The sequence below is a fragment of the Hemiscyllium ocellatum genome, chromosome 28, assembly GCF_020745735.1.
Source record: "Hemiscyllium ocellatum isolate sHemOce1 chromosome 28, sHemOce1.pat.X.cur, whole genome shotgun sequence".
In the NCBI taxonomy this organism is placed as follows: domain Eukaryota; kingdom Metazoa; phylum Chordata; class Chondrichthyes; order Orectolobiformes; family Hemiscylliidae; genus Hemiscyllium; species Hemiscyllium ocellatum.
This window is the reverse complement of record NC_083428.1, coordinates 34,897,010-34,918,924: the sequence shown is the minus strand read 5'-3', so window position 1 is coordinate 34,918,924 and position 21,915 is coordinate 34,897,010. Positions and strand designations below refer to the sequence as shown.

Here is a 21,915-nt window from a genome sequence, read left to right as displayed (position 1 = left end):
ATCATTATGCATTTCTACAGATCATTTAGTATTTGATTTCAGCCTTGACTAATGTTTTGAACCATGAAATAAGGTTTACATTTTCTGTCATGCAAATGTCTCAATGTTATCTTGAAGGCATATATTCCAATTCCATTCATAATGTGAGAGAGTTAAAACAAATACTCATTTACTTTATGAACTACTCTTTCTTCATGCATTTTTCAACTATCCAATGACTCAATTCAGTTGATAATTTGGATTTGGAACTGGAGGACTTTTCATTTCTGGGAAACTTCTGAGAACTGACTTCACAGCTCAGATTCAATTCTTCTTTCTACCCAAGAAAAGTCCTGCAATTTGCAACTGTCTGATGATAGGGAGGCCAAAACACAAAGGAAGTTTGGAAAAGTAACACAATTATGAGATGACTAATCTAGAGATCAAGACAAATTATGCAGGAACAAGAGTTCAAATCTGGACTTTTCAGCAAGGGAACATAAATCTAATTCATTAAATTAAGCTGAAAACTTCAGTTTTCGTAATCAATATCAACAATGGTGACTATGTGATGTTGAATTGTTGGCAAAAACCATATTGGTCACTAATAATCTTCTCAGAAGGAAATCTGTCTTTCCTGTCCGGTCTAGGCTAGTTTTGACTTCAATCCCACAACAATTTAGTTGGCTCTTAAGTGCCTTAAGAGCCAACTGAGGCTGAGGATCCTGGGATTATATTCATTGGAGTTTAGAAGATTAAGGGGAGATTTAATAGAAACTTACAAGGTAATACATGGCTTGGAAAGGGTGGACACTAGGAAATTGTTTCTGTTAGGTGAGGAGACTAAGGCCCATGGACACAGCCTTAGAATTAGAGGGGGTCAATTCAGAACAGAAATGCGGAAACATTTCTTCAGCCAGAGAGTGGTGGGCCTGTGGAATTCATTGCCGCTGAGTGCAGTGGAGGCCGGGACGCTAAATGTCTTCAAGGGAGAGATTGATAAATTCTTGATGTCACAAGGAATTAAGGGCTACGGGGAGAATGTTGGTAAGTGGAGTTGAAATGCCCATCAGCCATGATTGAATGGCAGAGTGGACTCGATGGGCCGAATAGCCTTACTTCCACTCCTATGTCTTATGGTCTTATGGCCTTCTAATGTGGCACAGTTGACAATAAGAAGGTTCATCCCCATTTAGGGCAGCATGGTGGCTCAGTGGTAAGCACTGATGCCTCACAGCACCAGGTTCCCAGGTTCGATTCCAGCCTCGGGCGATTGTCTGTGTGGAGTTTGCACATTCTCCGTGGGTCTGCGTGGCTTTCCTCCGGGTGCTCCTGTTCCCTCCCACAGTCCAAAGATGTGCAGTTCAGGTGAATTGGCCATGTTAAACTGCCCATAGGTTAGGTATGTTAGTCAGAGGAAATAGGTCTGGGTGGGTTACCCCCTTCGGAGGGTTGGTGAGGACTTGCTGGGCCAAGGGGCCTGTTTCCACTTTGTAGGGAGTCAAATCTAATCTCCTTAATAGCAATTAGGGACCAGCAATAAATGCTGGCTTTGCTCGTGACACCCACATCCTATGAATTAATAAAACAAAGTCATGGGTCTATATAGAGGTTGAATGCCAATTAAAACAATCCTCTGTGTAGATTGTGAAGGGACTATCTTCGTCATTCTTATGACCATATGATTCTCAGGCTGCATACAGTCTGTTTTGAAATGAACTACACAGGAGTATGCTGTGTATCATCAGGAAGAACAGAGAGGCAGGCTTGCAGTAATTAGTTCATGTGTACATTATGATGAGAGTTTTCGCTGAAACACTAGGGCCAAAACAGCAGAATACCGTCAAGATTGAAAAGAGAAAGAGAGCGAGCAAATATTGCTGACATCAAGCTTTGACTTTAAAAGCTTGCAAACTGCATCTTGTGTTGGGAGGGATGAACATTTAACTGCAAATCAATATCCTCTGAAGGAAGATATGACAGCAAAAGATAATTTGAAGTCCAGGTTTGTGATGGTCAGTCTTACAATAAGAAAATCTCCATAGAAGGATGATAAGGGGGAAACAGCTGTAAGAGTGGCAGTGATGTTGAGGCGGCTAGGAGAGTGACATGATGGGTGACTGTTAACAGAGTTGTGGTATCAATTGTCTTGGTATGCTGACTATAATTTTCTGACTCCTCTGTTTTTTATGCACAGACAGTAACTACCAATACTCCTCCTTACCTCACTCCCTTTTCAGTTTCTTGCAAAACTGAATGATAGACAAGGCCTTTGTGTTTTCTGAAAGTCTACAGGAAATGTAATCCTCAGGTCTGCCAGCACCCGTTACCTGATTAGGTAAATACTTGTCACATTCTAGTATAAACACAACTGGTGAATCCTGTCCTAATCAGCCGTTCTTTAGGATGGGAACAAGGGTTTCTTTATTCTTGCATTTTTTTTTCTTCATTGAAATCTAGATTCAGTTCAAAAGAAGTGGAAGGAATCCTAAATTATAATTAACTGTGTTTATAAAATTTTAACTCCCAGAATTTTTCACACTGTGGAATTTGCTCAGGTTACGGTCAATTAAACAAATTAAAGCAACAGAATCCTTTCTTTAGGAGCGTAGAAGCTGCATTTAATCATTGCCATGACTTGGCTAATTTATTTTTCTGACTTGAGTTTTCCCTCTCTCTCTGTCTCATAAACACACACACACATCCAGACACACAGACACACATACCACCAACTTTTCTTTATTCACCTGGGGAACGAGAGTCCCATTGGCTAACCCAGCATTTATTGCCCAGTTCTAATTGCCCTTGAGAAGGTGGAGGTGTCCACACGTGTCTGCTACCCTTGTCCTTCTAGATGGAAGTGGACTTGTGGGTTAAGAAAGTGCTTTCTAAGGATCTTTGGTAAATTTCCATGTCAGAGATGCAATGCACTGCTGCTACTGAATGTCAGTACTGGGCAGAGTGGATTTTTGAGGATGTGGCGCCAACTAAGTCGGCTGCTTTGTCCTAGATGGTGTCAAGCTACTTGAGTGTTGTTGGAGCTGCACTCATTCAGACCAGTGGGGAGTATTCCATCACAGCCAAAAAAAAAATTGCTGGCAAAAGTCAGCAAGTCTGGCAGCATCTATGGAGAGAAAGCAGAGTTACCATTTCAAGTCCAATGACAGGTCACCAGACTGGAAATGGCTGACTGTGCTTTCTCCCCACAAATGCTACTGGACCTGCTGAGTTTCACCAGATCTGTTTCAGATCTCCAGCATCTGTAGTTTTTTGTTTTATTTTAGTTCCTTGTAGATGGTGGACATGCTTTGGGAGTCAGGAGGTTAATTACATACTGTGGGATTCCTAGCCTCTGACTTGCTCTTGTAACTATTGTATTTATATGGCTAGTCCAGTTCAATTTCTGGTCAATGTTAAGCCCCGGGATGTTGATAATGATGGTAATGCCTCTGAATGTCAAGGTTTAATAATCTATTACCGCCAACGACCACTACCTGGACATTTAATTCTGTGGAATATATTGGAATAACTTTAGCAGTAACATGCTTTTACGATGATGCACTTTGCCCAGTCTACACTGATAGCCTGAATGATGACCAGGCAACCTGAGCCCACTCCCTAATGGTCTGCCTCTCAAAGAACTGTAGTAATATATCAATGCTCATTTTAAGCAAGGTGTCAACTTGTGAAACCTGAGAGGGTATCATTATCATATTTTATCATTCCAGCACTACATCTAAATCAGATACATTAATCTCAATAAATCCTAAAAAGTATTGATTTGACAATGGAGCACTCCAAAAGGCAGTGTTCAAACATTTTTCTGAAAATCTCCAGGCATTTGGGATGGATTTTCAGCTCCCACTTGATCACACTGCTATCAGTCTTCACCACCTCAGCTCTGTATAACTTGTAGATTAATGTTTGCATGTAGAGAGGTACAGGGAGGGAACCCTTGAGCTTTGAGCCTAGAGGCAGCCGAAGGCATGGCCACCAATGGTGAAGGAATTATAATTGGAACGTGTAAGATGCCTCAATTAAACATGTGCAAATGTCTTGTTGGGTTGTGGAGATCGTAGGCATAGAGAGTGGAGAGACCATGGAGAGATTTGAAAACAGGAAAGAGATTGCTTGAACAGGAGCCACTGTAGGTCCCTGAGCAGTAGAGACTTGGTGGAAGCACAGACAGCTGTGTTTAGGATGTTTATAGAGAGTGGAATGGGGGACACCAGTCAGGAGTGCACTGAACTAGCTCAGCTTACACGTTACTACTATTCTCGAAGATGAGGGTGAAAAATAGAACACATGAGGAATATGTGCAAGGTTTTAAGTCCTAGTGTCTGACATAGAGCCTCAATCACTTCAGGTCTAAGTGACTTATGGTTATATGACTACAGTAAATTAATATTTGCCTGCATTTCTGTATTGTTGTATCAGCAGATGAAGCGTTTACGTGGATGGTTCATTAAGTTACTTCACAATCTCTTTAAATTCCTTCCTCATTTATAAAAAGTACAACCCCATCGACAATCATTCTGAGCTATTTTTAGAAGCTTGTAAGGGATGGGAGGTATCGAAGAAAATGCAGAATTGAGCAGTAATCAGAATTTGATACCCACATATCAAATACAGTCTCATCAAATAATATAAACACCTACTTAATTGTATCTGAGGGCACACAAATGTACAATAACAAAGTCAAGTTTCAGTGAAACTCAAATCAGGTAAAATTGTGGCAAAAGCCCTTGAGCTTTCCAAAATTCTTCCAGCGAGCTGAAGTTTGAATAAACTGGTGTGTTGCATGGATTATAGATTTTATTTTTGCCGAGTGCAAAAAGAAAAGCATGTGCTGGAAAGGTTACAGGGGACAGATCAATTCCATTCTTGTCGTGTGGAAAGGTCTGCTCATCACAAAGTAGAAATGTCAGACCCTTTCACATAAAGGGATATAGAACTAAAATGGAAGGAGACAGGCCACATGAAAGAAGTCAGGAGACATGAAATCTGGAAAAAAATAAGAATTCTCAACAGCAAATATTTTTGTTATCAATAATTCATTTTCTTTTTGCAGAGTAAAATATCAAAGCGAAGAATGGAGTTATCATTAAGCTGACCCTAGCATATGAAGTCCTCACACATTCTTACTGGTTTTGTCTCCTTGTGGTTAACATCTTGAAAATGTCGACTCACAAAATGGTCGATCGAGTAAATATAGGACAACTAGGAACGTTTTATATATAATTCTGTCAGTTCCATAATTTTAATAGGGGTTGCAGGAATAGGAAGATAACTCAGCTCCTAATTGGCTTGCATTCGCTCTGCTGGTAAGCATGAAAACCAGGGAAAGCAGCAGTAAATTTGAACTGGGTCAACGTTTTAAAGCTAGCTTGTCTGTTAGTGGAGGTTACTCTTCACTGCTGTAGGAAAACATATGACACTGTCAGATGCACAGATTTTCTTTTGTGCTTGGGAATGAAGCACATTATTGATCAATGCGGGACTGGCTCAAAATCCTTGAAAGAGTTTGAAAGGGTAAACAATGAACAATTACTTTCTCTGGTCAGTGAATCGGTAACAGGTTTTGACAAGTAACAAAGATTTGAAGTCCACGGTCGGAACAACTTGACAGATTTCATTAGGTGCTACACACGTGTGAGAAACAAGCTCCACAATTAAACGTCCACCCTTGTGAAACTAAACAGAAACAAGACCATCTCCAGTCCAGGCTTTCGGAACACTAGTTTAACCAAAGGCTTTATTACACACTTTTCCTCTACTTGACATCATTTCTACTTTGTGTTGTTCCTTTACCTACAATATATAACTGTTCATAGATGTTTATAGCACAAAAGGAGGCCATTTGGCCCATCATTTCTGTGGCAGTCACAAAAATTTGACTTACAAAAATCACATTTGCAGCTTTTGGCCCAAACCTCTGGAGGCTATAGCAATGCAATAACTGTTGGCGGCACGTTTTCAGGGAATTGAATAGTCCCCACTATCAGCACCAAAAGCTGACGAGTCAGCCCCAGCTACAGGCAGTATCCCAGTGCAACAATTGGAGGCAGTCAATTAACAGGCTAGTTCCCCACTGCCATCTAACTGGGGACAGCAGCCTATCTCCCAAATCTGCTGGCCATCAACTCGACAGAATCATAGAACCCCTAGAGTGTGGAAGCAGGCCATTTGACCCATCGACCCTGCACAGACCCTCCAAAGAACATTCCACTCAGAACCATTGCCCTCTATTCTATCTCATACCATATTTCCCATGGTTAACCCACCTAGTCCTCAACATCCCTGGACACTATGGGCCAATTTGCATGGTCAATTTACCTAATCTGCACACCTTTGGACGGTGTGAAGAAACCTGAGCACCTGGAGGAAACCTGAGAACATGCAAACACCACACAGGCAGTTGCCCGAGTTTGGAATCGAAACCAGGTCCCTGGTGCTGTGAGGCAGCAGTTCTAACCACTGAGCCACCATGCTGACAGAATCCTTAGCACCGTCATTGAAAGTGGCCAGTCCTTCAGCTGAAAGGTGGAAAGCCTCCAGGGTACACTGCCCTTGATAACAAGGTAGGCTGCTTTTAATGAGTTGGCTCTGGCAGGTAGGCCCAGGCGGCTGGCAATGGTGAACCTTCAAGCAGTGTCTCTGGTGGCTACAAATGTGGCCAGTATGTGTTGTGGACCACTATGTACAACATGCAGCAGCCATAATGAAAGGGCCTATGTGGCAATCTGTTGGGATGCCACCAAGCTTTGTGGTAAAATGCCAGGGGCAGCAAGTGGCTTTTCTTGAGTACCTAATGGCACAACCGGTAGGTGGCCAAACGGTTTTCTCACCATTGATGATACACTTCAGTCTTTGGAAGAAACATCAGGGTTCACCCACAATGCTTTCTGCTACCATCTTGCCAAGCTACACAAGTCTCAACTCATCTCAATAGATCTGGTAAAATCCAGTCTGGTACTCAAGTGAGTGGTTTTCCTGCAAACCTGTGTGGAGTAAAGATTTAGATTTATGATCAGTCCTGCTAAATCCTGTCCTATTCAACTTATTTCACAGGTATTACTGCAGGTACAATGATCAAAATGGCCTCCTTCTGTCCTGAAATTTTTGTGATTCCTTTTGGTCTAAATATACATCTAGAGATAAAGCACTACAGCAGGATTATTTCCGCTCCGTCCCCTGAGTTAATTTGCCAAAATGTTACAAGTCCTGTAGAGCTGCCAAGCCTTGTATAGGCTGCCAGGGTCAATATCCCTCAGTTGACAACCCTGGCTCATTAGGTAGCTGGCGTCTTGTGTTGTGTAGGCTGTAAAGGAGACGAGGACTAATGAGTATAGCAAGCACATGCAGGAAAATTACAGGAGGCAACAGTCACTCACTGTGTAATTTGCACACACTGGATTATAAGCATTGGTTCCGCATATGAAGAGCGTGCTGCTATTCCTCTTCAGAAGTACTTTGATAAAGTTCCGACATTCTGCCTGAAAAGAGAACAAAATTACCAATTACAACTCCTTCTAAACAATCCACATTTATGATTTCTTTTGTTGGGTAATTTTCATTAATGAAAGAGAATATAAAATATACTTTCATGATGCTAGTTGCTTCATGAAAACTGTTTCTGTTATTTGTTTTGGGATCATGGCTTAAAGCTGAAACAAGCACAAATCTTACAGTAACAAATCTACTCAAACATTAGCAGTTGGCTCATCTAGAGCTAGAACAGAAGATTTACACTGTCTGTGAAAATTGTTTGTCTAATCCACTAAAAACTTTAGAATAAGATGATTAATGGTGCTGGGTACAAACTGTCCACATTTTGTTTTGATTTTACACATCCAGGCATTAAACAGCTCTGTATAGTATATAAAATACAATGACAAGGTGTGAAAATTGGACTTATGGAACACCTTTAACATATTTTTTAAAAGTCCCAGTATTTCACAAAGTGAAGATGACAAATTGATATTGAACCAAAGATGCCCAAAGGCTTGGCTAAAGAGTTCAGAATTAAGGAGTGACTTAAATGTGGGGAGAGAGATGGAGCACTTGCACAAAAAAAAATTAGCAAGTTAATATTGTTTAAACACAATTTTATTTCCATTGAATTCAACTAGAAAAGCCATTGGGAAGAGTACAAACATGGCACTTATTTACTATCATGCATTTGACAACACAACACAAAAAAAGAGTCCCGTGTGTTAAATTATATATAGCTGTTATCACTGTCAAGCACATAACCGGGAGAAAGTGAGGACTGCAGATGCTGGAGATCAGAGTCGAGAGTGTGTTGCTGGAAAAGCACAACACGTCAGGCAGCATCCGAGAAGCAGCAGAATCGATGTTTTGGGCATAAGCCCTGATGAAAGGCTTATACCTGAAACGTCGATTCTCCTGCTCCTCGGATGCTGTCTGACCTGTTGTGCTTTTCCAACAACACACTCTTGACTCAAGCACATAAGCAACAACTGGTATTTATGTGGCACCTTTCATTTTGTAAAACATTCCAAGGCAATTTAGAGGGGCAATACCAAACATAATTTTAACAATGATCCAGATCAGGAGATAACAGCACAAATGGAACAAAATTTTAGTCAGAAAGATGAGTTTTCAGGAATACCTTAAAAGTGGAAAGATAGGTTATGATACAGAGAGGTTCAAGAAGGGAAATTTAGAGTTCAGGATTTGGCACTTGAAGGCACAGCTGCCATTGGTAGAACTATGATAAGTGGAGATGCTCAAGAGACCATGAACACAATTGCTGTTGGCTATAATAAGCTGTCCAGCCTAACTCCACCTTACAGCTTTAGCTCCGTAGCCATTTGGATTATAGCATTTCAAGTGCATATCAAATTCCTTTTTAAATTTCTGCCTCTACCATCCTTTCAGATAGTGAGTCCCAGATCTCAGACTAACAGTTAGATGAAAATATTTATCCTCTATTCCCCTCTAATCTTCCTGAGAATTATTTACATTTTTGGACCTTGCTTTCTGACCATTATTTTGTATCCATTCTTATCTAGCTTCTTCATAATTTTATAAATCCCTGTTAATTCTCCCTACAGCCCTGTCTGTTGCAGCCTCAGAGTCAGAATTCTCCTTTTGTAGAAACATTCTTATAAATCTCTCTATCCTCTCTAGTGCGAACACAACTTCCTGCAATGTGAAGACCAGAACTATAGGAAAGACCCCTAACCTGACATAATTAGTGGTTTGTCCAGTTCTGCTTGCTGTTCCTTTCCTCTCTCTGGACAGACATCCTTCTGTTCCTTTACTCCTCTCTATATCTGATCATTTATGAAGTGCTACCTTACATTGTATGCCCTCCCAAAATGGATGACCTCAATCTTCTCAAGTTTAAATTTCATTTGCCACTTTTCCTGCTCATTAATATCTTAACATCAGTTCATCAATATCTTCTTCCAGTCTAGATTTTCTTCCTCACGTCAAACCCATTACCAGTTGTTAATGTGAGGGAGGGACTGGAGGGAATCAGTATAATTAGGGAAATGGTGTTGGGGAAATTGATGGGATTAAAAGCTGATGATTCCCCAGGACCTGATAATCTATATCTCAGTGTACTTAAGAAAGTGGCCCTAGAAATAGTGGTTGCATTAGTAGCCATCTTCCAAGATTCTATAGAGGCAGATTTGTTAATCATACCCCTTGAATTTTAACTTAAATTGATTGAAACCTTGAAAACCAAGGGATCTAGTTCTGAGTCCTACAGAACCACACTGAAGGGTCTTCAAATTCCAGAAGGATCTGTCAAACATAACCCATTGCTTCCTGCCATTGAGCCAGGTTTACTATTTGCCCTTGAATCCTACGGGCTGTTACTTCTCTGACTAGTCTGTCATGTGAGACCCACATCAAGTAGCTACCTGAACAAATCCTACTTGTTACCTCCAACTAATCTCATCAGGTTAGTTAGATGTGGCCTTTCCTTACCGACTCCTTGTCTATTATACTTGATGAATCTGTCCTCTCCTAAATGTCCTTTACACTTTCATCCAAAGATTTGCTCATCCCAGGGTTAGAGTAATGGTCCTTTTAATCACTTGGTCTATCCCTTCATCCTTTTATAAGCAATGGTACAAGGATAACAGTGCTCCTATTCTCCCCACTTCTAAAAGAGAGGATTTAGAAAATGATGGTGGGAGCTTCTGTTATTTGCTCCCTTGCTTCTCTTGCTAATCTGGAATATAATGCCTGCTGATTTCTCTGCTTTCAAAGATATAAAACCTCTTATTATCTGCTTGTTTACTCTGCTTCTACAATCCAATTTTTCCTTCTTATTTACTCTCCCTGTACTTTCATCATTAAACCTGGAAGGAATGTTTTGGGCCAGAGATGGTGAGAAATAAAGGAGGAGGAAGTGACACATATGGCATTCGTTTTATTCACTCGTGGGATGTAGGCATCATTGACTGGGCCTGCATTCATTACCTGTTTCTGGACTAGTGGTGCTGGAAGAGCACAGCAATTCAGGCAGCATCCAACATTACCTGTGTCTAGTTGCCTTTGGTGGTGGTAATATGCCTTCTTGAAACATGGCAGCCCATGTGTTCTAGGTTGACTCACAATGCCCATATGGAGGGAATTCCAGGATTTTGACCCACAGACACAGAGAGAAACAGCAATAATGTAGTCCTCACAAGAAGCAGAATTTGAGGAAGTGTAGTCGAGATGGTTCTGGGAGTCAGTGAGCTCATAGTGAATGTTTGTGAATAGTCCTAGCCCCAGAATTGGAAATAGTAAAATCAAAGGAGGGAAGGGAAGTGTTGGAGATGAACCATGTGAAGGCAAGGGAAGGATAGGAACTGGAAGGAAGTTCATGAAATATTTCAGTTCAAGGTGAGAGCTGTAAATGTCATTGATACAGTCTTCAGTGCACTGGCGAATGAAGTGATGGAAGGCTATAAATGGATGGTAGAATGTTCCACATATCCTAGAGAGAGATAAACGTAGCTAGGACCCATGCAAGTGCCCATTTATTGGGAGGAACATGCCGAGTTGAAGAAGTTGTTCAATGTGAGAACAAATTTATTCTGACAGAGAAGGTTGGTAGATGATGACAGGTTTGGCCATGTTTTAAGGAAGAAAGGGAGAGCTAGCTCAGGTCATCCTTGTAGGGGACAGAAATATAGTCAAATTGGATATCTGTTATGAAAAATAAATGGTTAGGGTCAAGAAACTAGAAACTGTTGAAGTGACAGAGGGAATCAGTAGAATCACGAGTGTATATGTCTCCCACCAATATAATTCAAGGTCATGTGTATATAACATTGGAATCTAGTACTCCAGCAAACTCACAAAAATAACAAGGTATAATATGTTGTGAGATCTAGTAACTGACAGTAACAATTATTCCAGCTCTCACCGTCATCCAAAAATCAATAGAAAAGGAGGCCCAATAGGAAGACAGATTTTAAGCCACTCTGCAATAAGATGCCTTGACAGTTTGTCTTTCAAATGCCCGGTGATAGGGGGAAAACTGTTGGTAATTGTGATTCTTAGAGCTAAGCTTTCGTTGAAGTCTGATGGATGGACAAGACACAAGAAGATGGAACAAAGAACTTGCTTCAAAGCTTCTATATCTTATCACAGCTTTCAAGACATTCCAAAGAGTTTCACATGAAATGAATCACTTTGAAATGCAGCCACTCTGCTACAGACAAACACAGCATCTATTTTGCACACAGCTAAAGAAGAATAACAATGGCGGCTGACCACTTGCTTTGTTTTTCATGAGTATGGGATTGATGTTGGCCACAAAGCCAAGTGAACTTCCTGCCCTTCTTGCCCATAATCTTTGACTTTAAATTACTGTATATTCTTGGAACACTAATGAGTTCAGCCATAGTTCAGATGGATGGTTATCAGTTATTGTTTTGTATGTCACTCATTCCAACTGAGGAGGCATGGATAGTTGCTTCTGAACCATAAGGTTGTGACTCCCTGCCCCACCTCAGAGATTTGAGTGCATCAATCTCAGCTGACACTATGGCACGGTCTCACACTCTTTCAGATTAGACATTAAACCGAGGTACTGTTTGCCTTCTCAGCTAAATCTAACACCATGGCACCACTTTGACAAGCAGGGGATGTATCCTGACCAATGTCATCACTCCATCAATGTTACTAAAATGGATGATCTGGTCCTTATCATGTTAACGTTTGCATGAGGGAAAATCAGTTTCTATATTACAACTGTGACTAGTCATTGTGTATTACTGCATGGAAAGAGAATTTTCAATCCACTGAGCGCACACCTATCCACTATCCCACCCCTACACCTCAAAAGGAGCTTATACAGCTGTAAAGCACTTTTTGAGGTCATAACACATTGTTGGGGGCAATATAAACACAAGGTACATTTCAGTTTATTTAGAACACTGGAAGAAATTGATGAAGCCCTGCCCTCAGCTTCTGTTTGATGCCTCAAGTGAGGATCAGCATCTTTGACCATATACCACACTCTCAGTACTGACGTGTCAATTTACATTCATGAGCTCACATGTTGAATTGAAACCTGCCTTATCATTCCCACTTAGGCCAATAATGAGGTGTTCTTATATTAAAAGAAAACTGTTGAACACTCAACACCTTTCCACAGTTTGCAACAGAATTATAACCAAGATTTGCTAGAAATATTTGGTTTGCGGTCAAGTGAGGGGTACTGTAAAATCAAAAGTAAAACGAAACATAAATAATGGCTTTCTTCCTCCCAATAATAGTTATGAGAAGGGGTATTACTCACTTCTTGCACAATCACAATGGGATAAATGCTCTCTTTTTTGTGCTACATGGTTCTATTATGGTCATTAGATTGGTTGGTTAAAGGCTCCAAAGCGAGGTATCTTTAACAGTAGTTCTGCATCAAGAGTCCTATCCAATTCATTCAATCTCACTGGTCAAGCAAATTTCTAAGTGGCTTGTCTGCCTGAATGCTTGTCTGCTGAATCAATACAGTATGGAAACAAACCCTCCAGTCCAACCAGACCATACTGAGCAAAATCCCAAACCAAATTAATCCCACTGTCTGCTCCTGGACGATATCCTTCCAAACATTTCCTATTCATGTACTTACTTAAGTGTCTTTTAAATGTTGTAGCTGTACCTGCATCCACCACTTCCTCAGGAAGTTCATTCCACATGCGAACCACCCTCTGTGTAAAGAAATTGCCCCTTATGTCTTTTTTGAAATCTCTCTCCTGACAACATTTTACTCCCCCAGGTTTTCTGCCCAACTGGGCCTGATTACAGCTAATCCAAACCTCAACAACTTTGATGTGTGACTGAGTCCTCATTCAGCCTCAATGTTCAACCTGTCTCGCTTTTGTAACCGATCCAGTCCATATCACTGACGTCTCTAGCCCTGCCTATAGAAATACCCCCGAAGTCTGAGGAATGAGAAAGAAACAGCCAAACCCCTGCCCCCTGCATTTACGTGGTATCATTCATAACCTCAAAACTCTTTACAACCAATGAAGCACTTCTAAAGTTAAATCACTGTGGTAACATAAGATACGAGGCAACTTATTTGCACACAGCAAGTTCCCACCAGCAGGAATATGATACTGACCCAATTACCATTTTCTTAGTGGAGCTGATTGAACATTAAATATTGGTCAAGTGCACCAGCAACAACCTCCTATCGCCCCCTAATGTCCTTCAATAGATGACACCTTTGACAGGGGGCATCATGTCAGTGTCAGTTGGATGACAATGAAAGAAAAGTGTCCAGGTTTTAGTGGCTGCTGGTTGTGGATGTTAGCTACATTGTACCCTCTTCATTTTGACTGTCATCCTCAGAGAAGCTGGTTTACCTTTCAGGTAGGAACAGGGAGGATAGAGTGGAGTTGTAAACTAGCACAGATGCAGAGACTGGGGAGATATATCTGGCAAAGCCACACTTGCCAGTCTTTACAGGTCAACTGCTCAGCAACTGGAGTTACTGAGTCATTGGGGAACCAAAATGCTTTTGTGAATCAGCTCAGTGGACTGCAGGGGGGAGATTTCCAGGTTTATTCCATAATTTGGTTAAGTTTGTTGTTCTCAGCAAGTCTTATGATTGACTTGAGCATTTCTTAGTTCAGGACAGGAAACATCAGTCAAACATGAAGGAAATGTCTATGATAGCTGCCTGCCTATGATAGCTTTCTTTAGTTAAGTAGCTCACTGTGTTCAGTGTCTAGGCCTTCACAGGAAGAATTGCTAATCGGGTGAAATTCTAGAGGGCTCCAGGGGGACTCTGGAACAAAACTCCAGCATATTAGAATTAAAAAAAAATACATTTGTGATCTGATGCATGCTAATGTCATTCTGCTCAATGAGAGGTTGGTACATAACCGATCCCAGTCAGGATCCTCTTGTCTCAGATTGCTTTCACTGAATTGTTCTGCTGCAATCAGCATCCTTTGGAGCCAAGCAGCTTGTAAATTTGTACAAAAATAGACGTCTCTGCATCTGTTCAAAAATGCTACTTCATCACCTCAGAGCAAAAAATACATTAATTCTCAGCTATTATATTTCAATTACTTTTTCCATTTATTTTTCATGGCTGTCATTCCAAAAGTCGAGGAGGGGATTGTTCTTCATATTTAGTAGAATAAAACCACCACTATCAAGCAAATGACAGACAAAAGGGAGGAAAAATAGCTTGTAGAACATTTTATCTGGGTAGAAATACAGTACAGAGAAACAAGTTACATGCATGCCCTAAAGGTCTCTGGCATTTAGTGCTATCTATAATTCAGGAACTTTAAAAGTCTTTTACTGCTTTCAGGATTTACACATCCTATCAAGGCACCTTTTTTAGGTACAATTTCTGGTGAATTTCTAATGTTGAATATTATCTCCCTCATTTAGGTTTTGCTCACGAGTTCCAAATGTAAAAAAGATGAAGAGTGATTTGGTTAGCAATAGTGATTGCTTCTGTTTTTAACCAGAGAATCAAACAATGGACTTTCACTAAGGCAAGCTATAGACAAAGGGAATAAAGAAGGGTCAAAATTATGTCCTTCAATTCAGAGATCAGGTCCACAGAGCAAAAATGAATCATTCTGCAACGGTAGTTCAACTTCAAAGAATTCCCAAAACCCAACTCCTCTTCACTGAATCTGCACCTTCTAATCTGTTAACTCCTCAATTCTTCAATCTCGTCTAGGCTATCATTGAAATCAAAAGTACAGTCAAGTGTTATCATACTATCATATTACTTTCTGTCACAAAAGATACATGAGAAGGACAATTTCAGTACTTGGGGTTCTAATTCATGATAGAACAGACTTGAGTTTCATTCACTGGGTGAAGACACAATATCCATCTTAAAAAGGTGGTAAGACGTAAACATTTTAGATGTGAGTAAAATCAAAACACAAGGGCTTGTGAAAATCTGAAACACACCAATTTTTGCAGATTATTTGCTTTCAAAGAATTTACCCAGAACTAGATAATATAGAGGGAAAAGATATAGGTCTATACAAACATCACAGGTGCTAGATTTTGGAAGTCCTTTCTACCTTCAGGGCATAGATCGACAAATGGTTATTAAAAGTATTGGTGCTGTCACTGTATGTCTGCAAGATGTGAGTTGGAAACTGAATTGGAAGTTACAGAGAGAAATAATACATGGGAGGTCGCCAAGTATTCCAAATGAACTGACTATGTTCCATGTTGCTGGAACTGTGTTGTGAAGAAGTGTTTATTGCAGTGATCTTGATATCTGTAGAGGATTCTGGCTCAGTAGCAGGAATGTTGAAATGGCCCTCTATTATAACTTGGTGTTTAAAGAATTTGCTGGAGTTTGGTTAGCTCAGTTGACTGGGTGGCTGGTTTGCAAGGCAATGTGATGCCACCTGCATGGGTTCATTTCCCACGTCAGCTGAAATTAACACAATGGAATTTCCTTCCCAATCCCTCCTCCCAGCTGAGTCATGGCAGCCTTCAGATTAATGCATCACCAGTTGTCTCTCTCTAATGAGAAGCAACCCTATGGTCAGGTAAGACTATCTTCGAGGAGAAAGTGAGGTCTGCAGATGCTGGAGATCAGAGCTGAAAATGTGTTGCTGGAAAAGCGCAGCAGGTCAGGCAGCATCCAAGGAACAGGAGATTCGATGTTTCGGGCATAAGCCCTTCTTCAGGAATGAGGAAAGTGTGTCCAGCAGGCTAAGATAAAAGGTAGGGAGGAGGGACTTGGGGGAGGCGATGGAGATGCGATAGGTGGAAGGAGGTCAAGGTGAGGGTGATAGACCGAGGTGGGGTGGGGGTGGAGAGGTCAGGAAGAAGATTGCAGGTTAAAACCGCCTTCCTAACCTGCAATCTTCTTCCTGACCTCTCCGCCCCAACCCCACTCCAGCCTATCACCCTCACCTTGATCTCCTTCAACCTATCGCATCTCCATCGCCCCTCCCCCAAGTCCCTCCTCCCTACCTTTTATCTTAGCCTGCCTGGCACACTCTCCTCATTCCTGAAGAAGGGCTTATGCCCGAAACGTCGAATCGCCTGTTCCTTGGATGCTGCCTGACCTGCTGCGCTTTTCCAGCAACACATTTTCAGCTCTGCTAAGACTATGGCAACTTTACCTTTTTAAGAATTTGGAGGAGAGCAAGTTGTAATTACACAAAGATTAACTGATTCTTGAGCGCATGAGAGGTATGAAAGAAACAGTCTTTATGGCTTCAATGGCCTTTCCTACATCCATGCTGTAAAAAAATTTATTAAATATTGTTCAAAACCCTGTTTATGCAAGGCTTTGTTGATAGCAATTACGTTTGAAAGTGAATCCCTCCAGGCTGTCAGTTCATGCAACTATGCTGAATCTCCAATGTTACACAGGGACATTGTGAAAGGTGTCGTACTTTACACACATCTTCCCATTCCTCTAGTCACTCCAAGTGTACATGTGAGGTGGAGTATAAGAGGCACAGCAGGCTATTGGCCCTAGTTCATATTTCTTCCTCTTATCATCTTAAAACAGATTAATTCACTTTTCATTCCGTTGCTCCTTGTGGGACAATGCCGAGGAAAGCTGATTATTTTGTTTGACTACATAACAATTAATTATGTAAAACCTCATCATGACATTTCAATGTGAAATGCGCTTGAAAAGTACTAATAAGGTTCATTGTTTACAGGAATTTAAGGTCTCTGCAAGAGGAATAATGAACGAAATCTCTAGGGTGGTACTGAACTATCCAAACTCAGACACCCACGGTCAATCTCAGTCGGAGCTAGCTTCGGTCTCTCTTGGATAGAATGAGATTTTAAAACTGTCAAGCCTCCAGTTCCTGATTCTTATTCAATGACCTTACCAAGAGATGGCTATTAAATGAGCAAAGGCACAATTGTAATGCTATCATGGTCAAAAACCCACTAGTGCTATTTGTTTGTGATCTCACATGGACAACGGTGAGTCGAATTCTCCAGTATATTTGTTCTTAAATGAGTGCTAAGAAAGAAACCTGAGCAGAACACCTTATTTTCCTGGCAGGATTTCTAACTGTTCAAAATGTTTTATTTAAAATCTTTTAAAGTAATTTCCTGAAGAGGTATTCCATCTCTGCAACTGAGCCTGTGATCCTTTGTTAGACTTGTCAAGCTTTGCATTATTAATTGCAGGCTGAAAAACTACTCACTCATTTGTTAGAGACAGTGAAAAGCTAAATTTTAAAGAGGCTAAGAACTGTTTTATTTCCCCTCAAAAGGAAGCCATTCATTGAGTTTTCCTTGTTCTATTTTCATCCATTAGACAAAAGTACAAAGCTAGATTTAATATTTAATTAGAAATCACATAACACCAGGTTATAGTCCTGGTTTATTTGGAAGCACTAGCTTTCAGAGCGCTGCTCCTTCATCAGGTGACTGTGGAGAATAAGATTGTGAGACACAGAATTTATAACAAGGGTTTATAGTGTGATGTAACTGAAATTATATATTGAAAAAGATCTGGATTGTTTGTTAAGTCTCTCATCTTTTAGAATGACCATGTTCAAAAACATGTTGGACACCAGCGTCTCCAAATCATGATTTTATTTATTTACTGGATGTGAGTGTCACTGCTTGGGCTCACATTTATTGTCCATCACTGATTGACCCTGAGAAGATAGTGGTAAGCTGCCTTCTTGAACTAGGTGAAAGTGAGTACTGCAGATTCTGGAGATCAGAGTCTGGATTCTTGATGAAGGGCTTTTGTCCAAAACATTGATTTTCCTGCTCCTCGGATGTTGCCTGACCTGCTGTACTTTTCCAACATCACTCTAATCTTGACACTGCCTTCTTGAACTGTTGTAGTCTGTTTGGTGTAGATACATTCACAATGCTGTTAGGGAGGGAATTCTAGGGTTTTGACCCAATGACAGTGAAGAAACAATGTTATGTTTCCAAGTCAGAATGTGAGAAGCTTGGAGGGGAGCTTGTAAATGATATCCTTTTGTCCTTAAAGACTGTTGTGGTTGTGAGTTTTGTCTCTGAATCAGACTTGAATTTCTGCAGTGTATCTTTAAGACAGGACACATTGCTGCTACTGTGGGGTGGTAATGGAGGAAGTAAACGTTTGTGGATGCAGTGCCAATCAAGCACCTGTGACATCTGGATGGTGTCAAGCTTCTCCAGTGTTTTTGGAGCTGCATTCATCTAGGAAAGTGAGAAGTATTCCATCGCATTCCTGACTTGTGCCTTGCAGATGGTAGACAGACTTTGGGGAGTTGGGAGGTGAGTTACATTTTGCATGATTCACAGTTTCTGACTTGCTCTTGTAGCCATAGTGTTTCCATAATTAGGTAAGTTCAACTTCTGGTCAACAGTAACTCCTAGCATGTTGATAATGTGGGTTTCTGTAATGGTCATATCATTGACTATTAAAAGATGATTGTTAGGTTCAATCTTACTGAAGATGATTAGAACCTGGCAGTTTTATGGTATGAATTTTATTTTTACTTGTCAGCTTTGACATTGTCCAGGTTTTGTTGCATTTCCATATGGTCTGCTTTAGTCCACCCTTTTCTGCTAGAACAACTGAAGAGAAAAGGTCACAAAAGCGGGATGAACAAACTGGTACACCGACCATCTGATTTTGCACTAGTCACTGAATTGCTGTGTACAACAGGGACTTTGGAAGATCTTTCTGTGATGGTCCATCCACTGTTATGTACAAGAAGCCAGGCTTATGAGCATGGAGGAACACTGAGGTTGAGCCATTGATGCAAAGGCAGCCTCTTTGCTTGCCTTTCCTTCATATTCATCTGAATTTGTGTAGTACAGTGAGAATCATGAACCCAATGATTGCATAAAAGAATATTATTTTCAGAAACATCAAGAATGTGGAACCCAACAAATATAAACATTTTGGCCGACCTTAATTCCATTCACCACTCAACTGCTTCCTATTTCAGGAACTAATCTTATCTGTAAAATCTGTTTGTACCGGTTGATCCAATAACCTTCTTTGATAACATATCCTTTTAATTTATTATTCTTTAAAATTCAAATTCTTTATGTAAATAAAATTCTACTCGAGTTTCCTTTTTACTTCTACCTTGCTAAGAGAACTTGACATGGTAGACAAGGTGGAGCTGTCAACATTTCTGGTGTAACCCCAAGAAGGGTTACACCCGAACCATTGACTTCTCTCAATCCTGATGCTGCCTGGCTTGCTGTATTCTTCCAGCCTCCTGCTTATCTATGATGGACTACAGCATCTGCAGTTTTTTAAAATCTCTAACTATGAGAACTTGACAAGACAAACTTTAAATCACAATAAAGCACATCTGTCAATTTGACATACATCTGTAGGTTTCATTTGATGTACATCCCCAATCCTTTTTTCCCCTCTTAAAACTCATCACCTCACACTGCCATTGAAGACTTCATCTTGAATCCTTGGATAAACTCAGCTGCACTTGGCACTCACCTTAATTTTCAAACACGAAGCTTTGGACAATATCTTGTAAGCTTTTAAACCTGACACTTATTGTCATTAAACTACAAGCACTCTGAAAAGCAGAACACATTTTGCAGGGAAATAATCATTGAGACTTGACATATGTGTTTCCAGATAAGATGTTCTTCTGGAACATCTTCTAATTCCAACATAGGGCCATGACATCTGAAACATTAACTTCAGTGACTTTTCCCTTCTCATGGATGTCCCTGTTCTGCTCAGCAATTCCAGCAACCTTGGTATTAATTTCAGTTTGCTAGCACTTGCAAATATTTTGCTTTTGCATTTTTTCATGTTGATCACCAAAAATGGCTATTCGCACAGCATATCCAAGTTGCCTGTTTATATCTGGACCTAATCTGCTTTAAATATTGCAACAAGGAGAAAAGTGTTGTCTAAGTATTTTGTGTTGCACGCAGGACAACCACAATAATGCCTAATTGTAAATCACAACAATTTGTATAACTCCTTAACATAAACTGTGATCGCATGTAATCTGCCATTTTTGTGTTTGACCTGATGAAGTGGTTTGGCGACATAACTCACTTTTCAGCAATACTACTGCCATAGCATCCAGTTTTGTTAGTCAGTAAAGATGACAAGGAGGAGAAAGATGACCATTTCATAGAGATGTTAATGCTGTTAAACATATCATAATCTGACCCAGAGCAACATCCTATTACTCCAAACAATACTCTCAGGCTTTATTTGAACTCAACACATTGTGTAGGAACTGGGAAGAACCAATTGATATGCAAGTTTAGTTCACAACCAGGACTCAGTGTGAGGGCAGTCAGACCGGGGATATGTGTAATAGAATTAGATCATTGAATTTCCCTGAATTTTGAGATGCCTCTGTTTTGATCAGTGAACTAGAAATAATTAATTGCAAAACCAATTACATGGACAGCTAATAAATCATGTTTGACAAAATAATTCAGTGATAATAAAAATGGAAGGTACTGCCCCTCAGGCGCAGAGTGACACAGTTGCTGAACTTAAAATCTGCCAATTTGTTTGCAGGTGTACCTCATTTTTGCCTTTCATTCTGCAGATGTCAATGTCATGTTGATTCGATCGCCAGGTCAGCCTCTGTGGAAAAAGAGAACTACAGGTTAAAAAGCAGGGCAAATTGAAAAGTCTTCCTTGAAATCTGCAAAAAGATCATGATTACTTTGAATCCTCATTTTTACAAAGCAACCATCTTTCTACAAACTGGCAAAGTAACATGTTTTGTTAGCAAAGATTCCATAATGAAATGTAGGTTACATAAATCTCAAGGGAATAAAAAAAGCATAACCAATGAAAAGAAACATTAGTTCTCTAGGTTTTATTGAACCAAAGTAGATTTCATGTTTTGAAGCATTCGATGAATCTCGCAGAACTTTCCTTTTTACATATGATCAATTGAGCATATAAGCAAGCTGGGTAATGGAATGAATAGATGAGTTGGCAGTTGGGTTGGATATATTTATTTGTAAAGAATTAGCTTGCAAATGCTTTATGGAATACATAGACTTGGTGCAACAAACACCATCTTTTTAAACATAATTTTATGATTTAACTTATCCACCAAGATAATAGATATCAGTTCAGAGGGGAAAAAAAATACTTCCATTCCTGAGTCAAGTACATTATGGCAATAAAACTGCCTGAAAATGTACTTCCTAATCTGAACTTGATATCTCAGAAACAATGGATAACCGGGAACGATGAACCATCAAATTGCTTTGTTAACAAGAACCATGCATGAAGTAATTTATTGATTTATTTTGTTTTCACTTTACAGCTAATAGTTTAGACTCAATATACTGAGAGGGATCAGTCAGTGAGATCTCAATGATTGTCTTCCCCTGGAAACCTCTAGTGTCAGAATCAAGTGTTCCTATCACAGATTGCAAACAATTCATTTACCTCCCAAAGAGGCTGGTTTCTGCAACCTGTTAGTTGCCTTGTCTCCAGCTATTAAGAAAGCA

The 21,915-nt window shown here is 40.2% G+C and overlaps 1 protein-coding gene across 1 annotated transcript in view; it reads right to left on the bottom strand.

Annotated features, from left to right (window-relative positions):
- sema6bb (sema domain, transmembrane domain (TM), and cytoplasmic domain, (semaphorin) 6Bb) overlaps positions 1-21,915 on the bottom strand; it is a 257,488-nt gene that overhangs the window by 144,272 nt on the left and 91,301 nt on the right. Inside the window, exons 2-3 of the mRNA XM_060846599.1 lie at positions 20,969-21,031; positions 7,374-7,475 (exon numbers count right to left, since the gene is read on the bottom strand). Of these exons, the coding sequence (XP_060702582.1) occupies positions 7,374-7,475; positions 20,969-20,986 (120 nt within the window). The 5' untranslated portion in view covers positions 20,987-21,031. The remainder of the gene's footprint in view (positions 1-7,373; positions 7,476-20,968; positions 21,032-21,915) is intronic.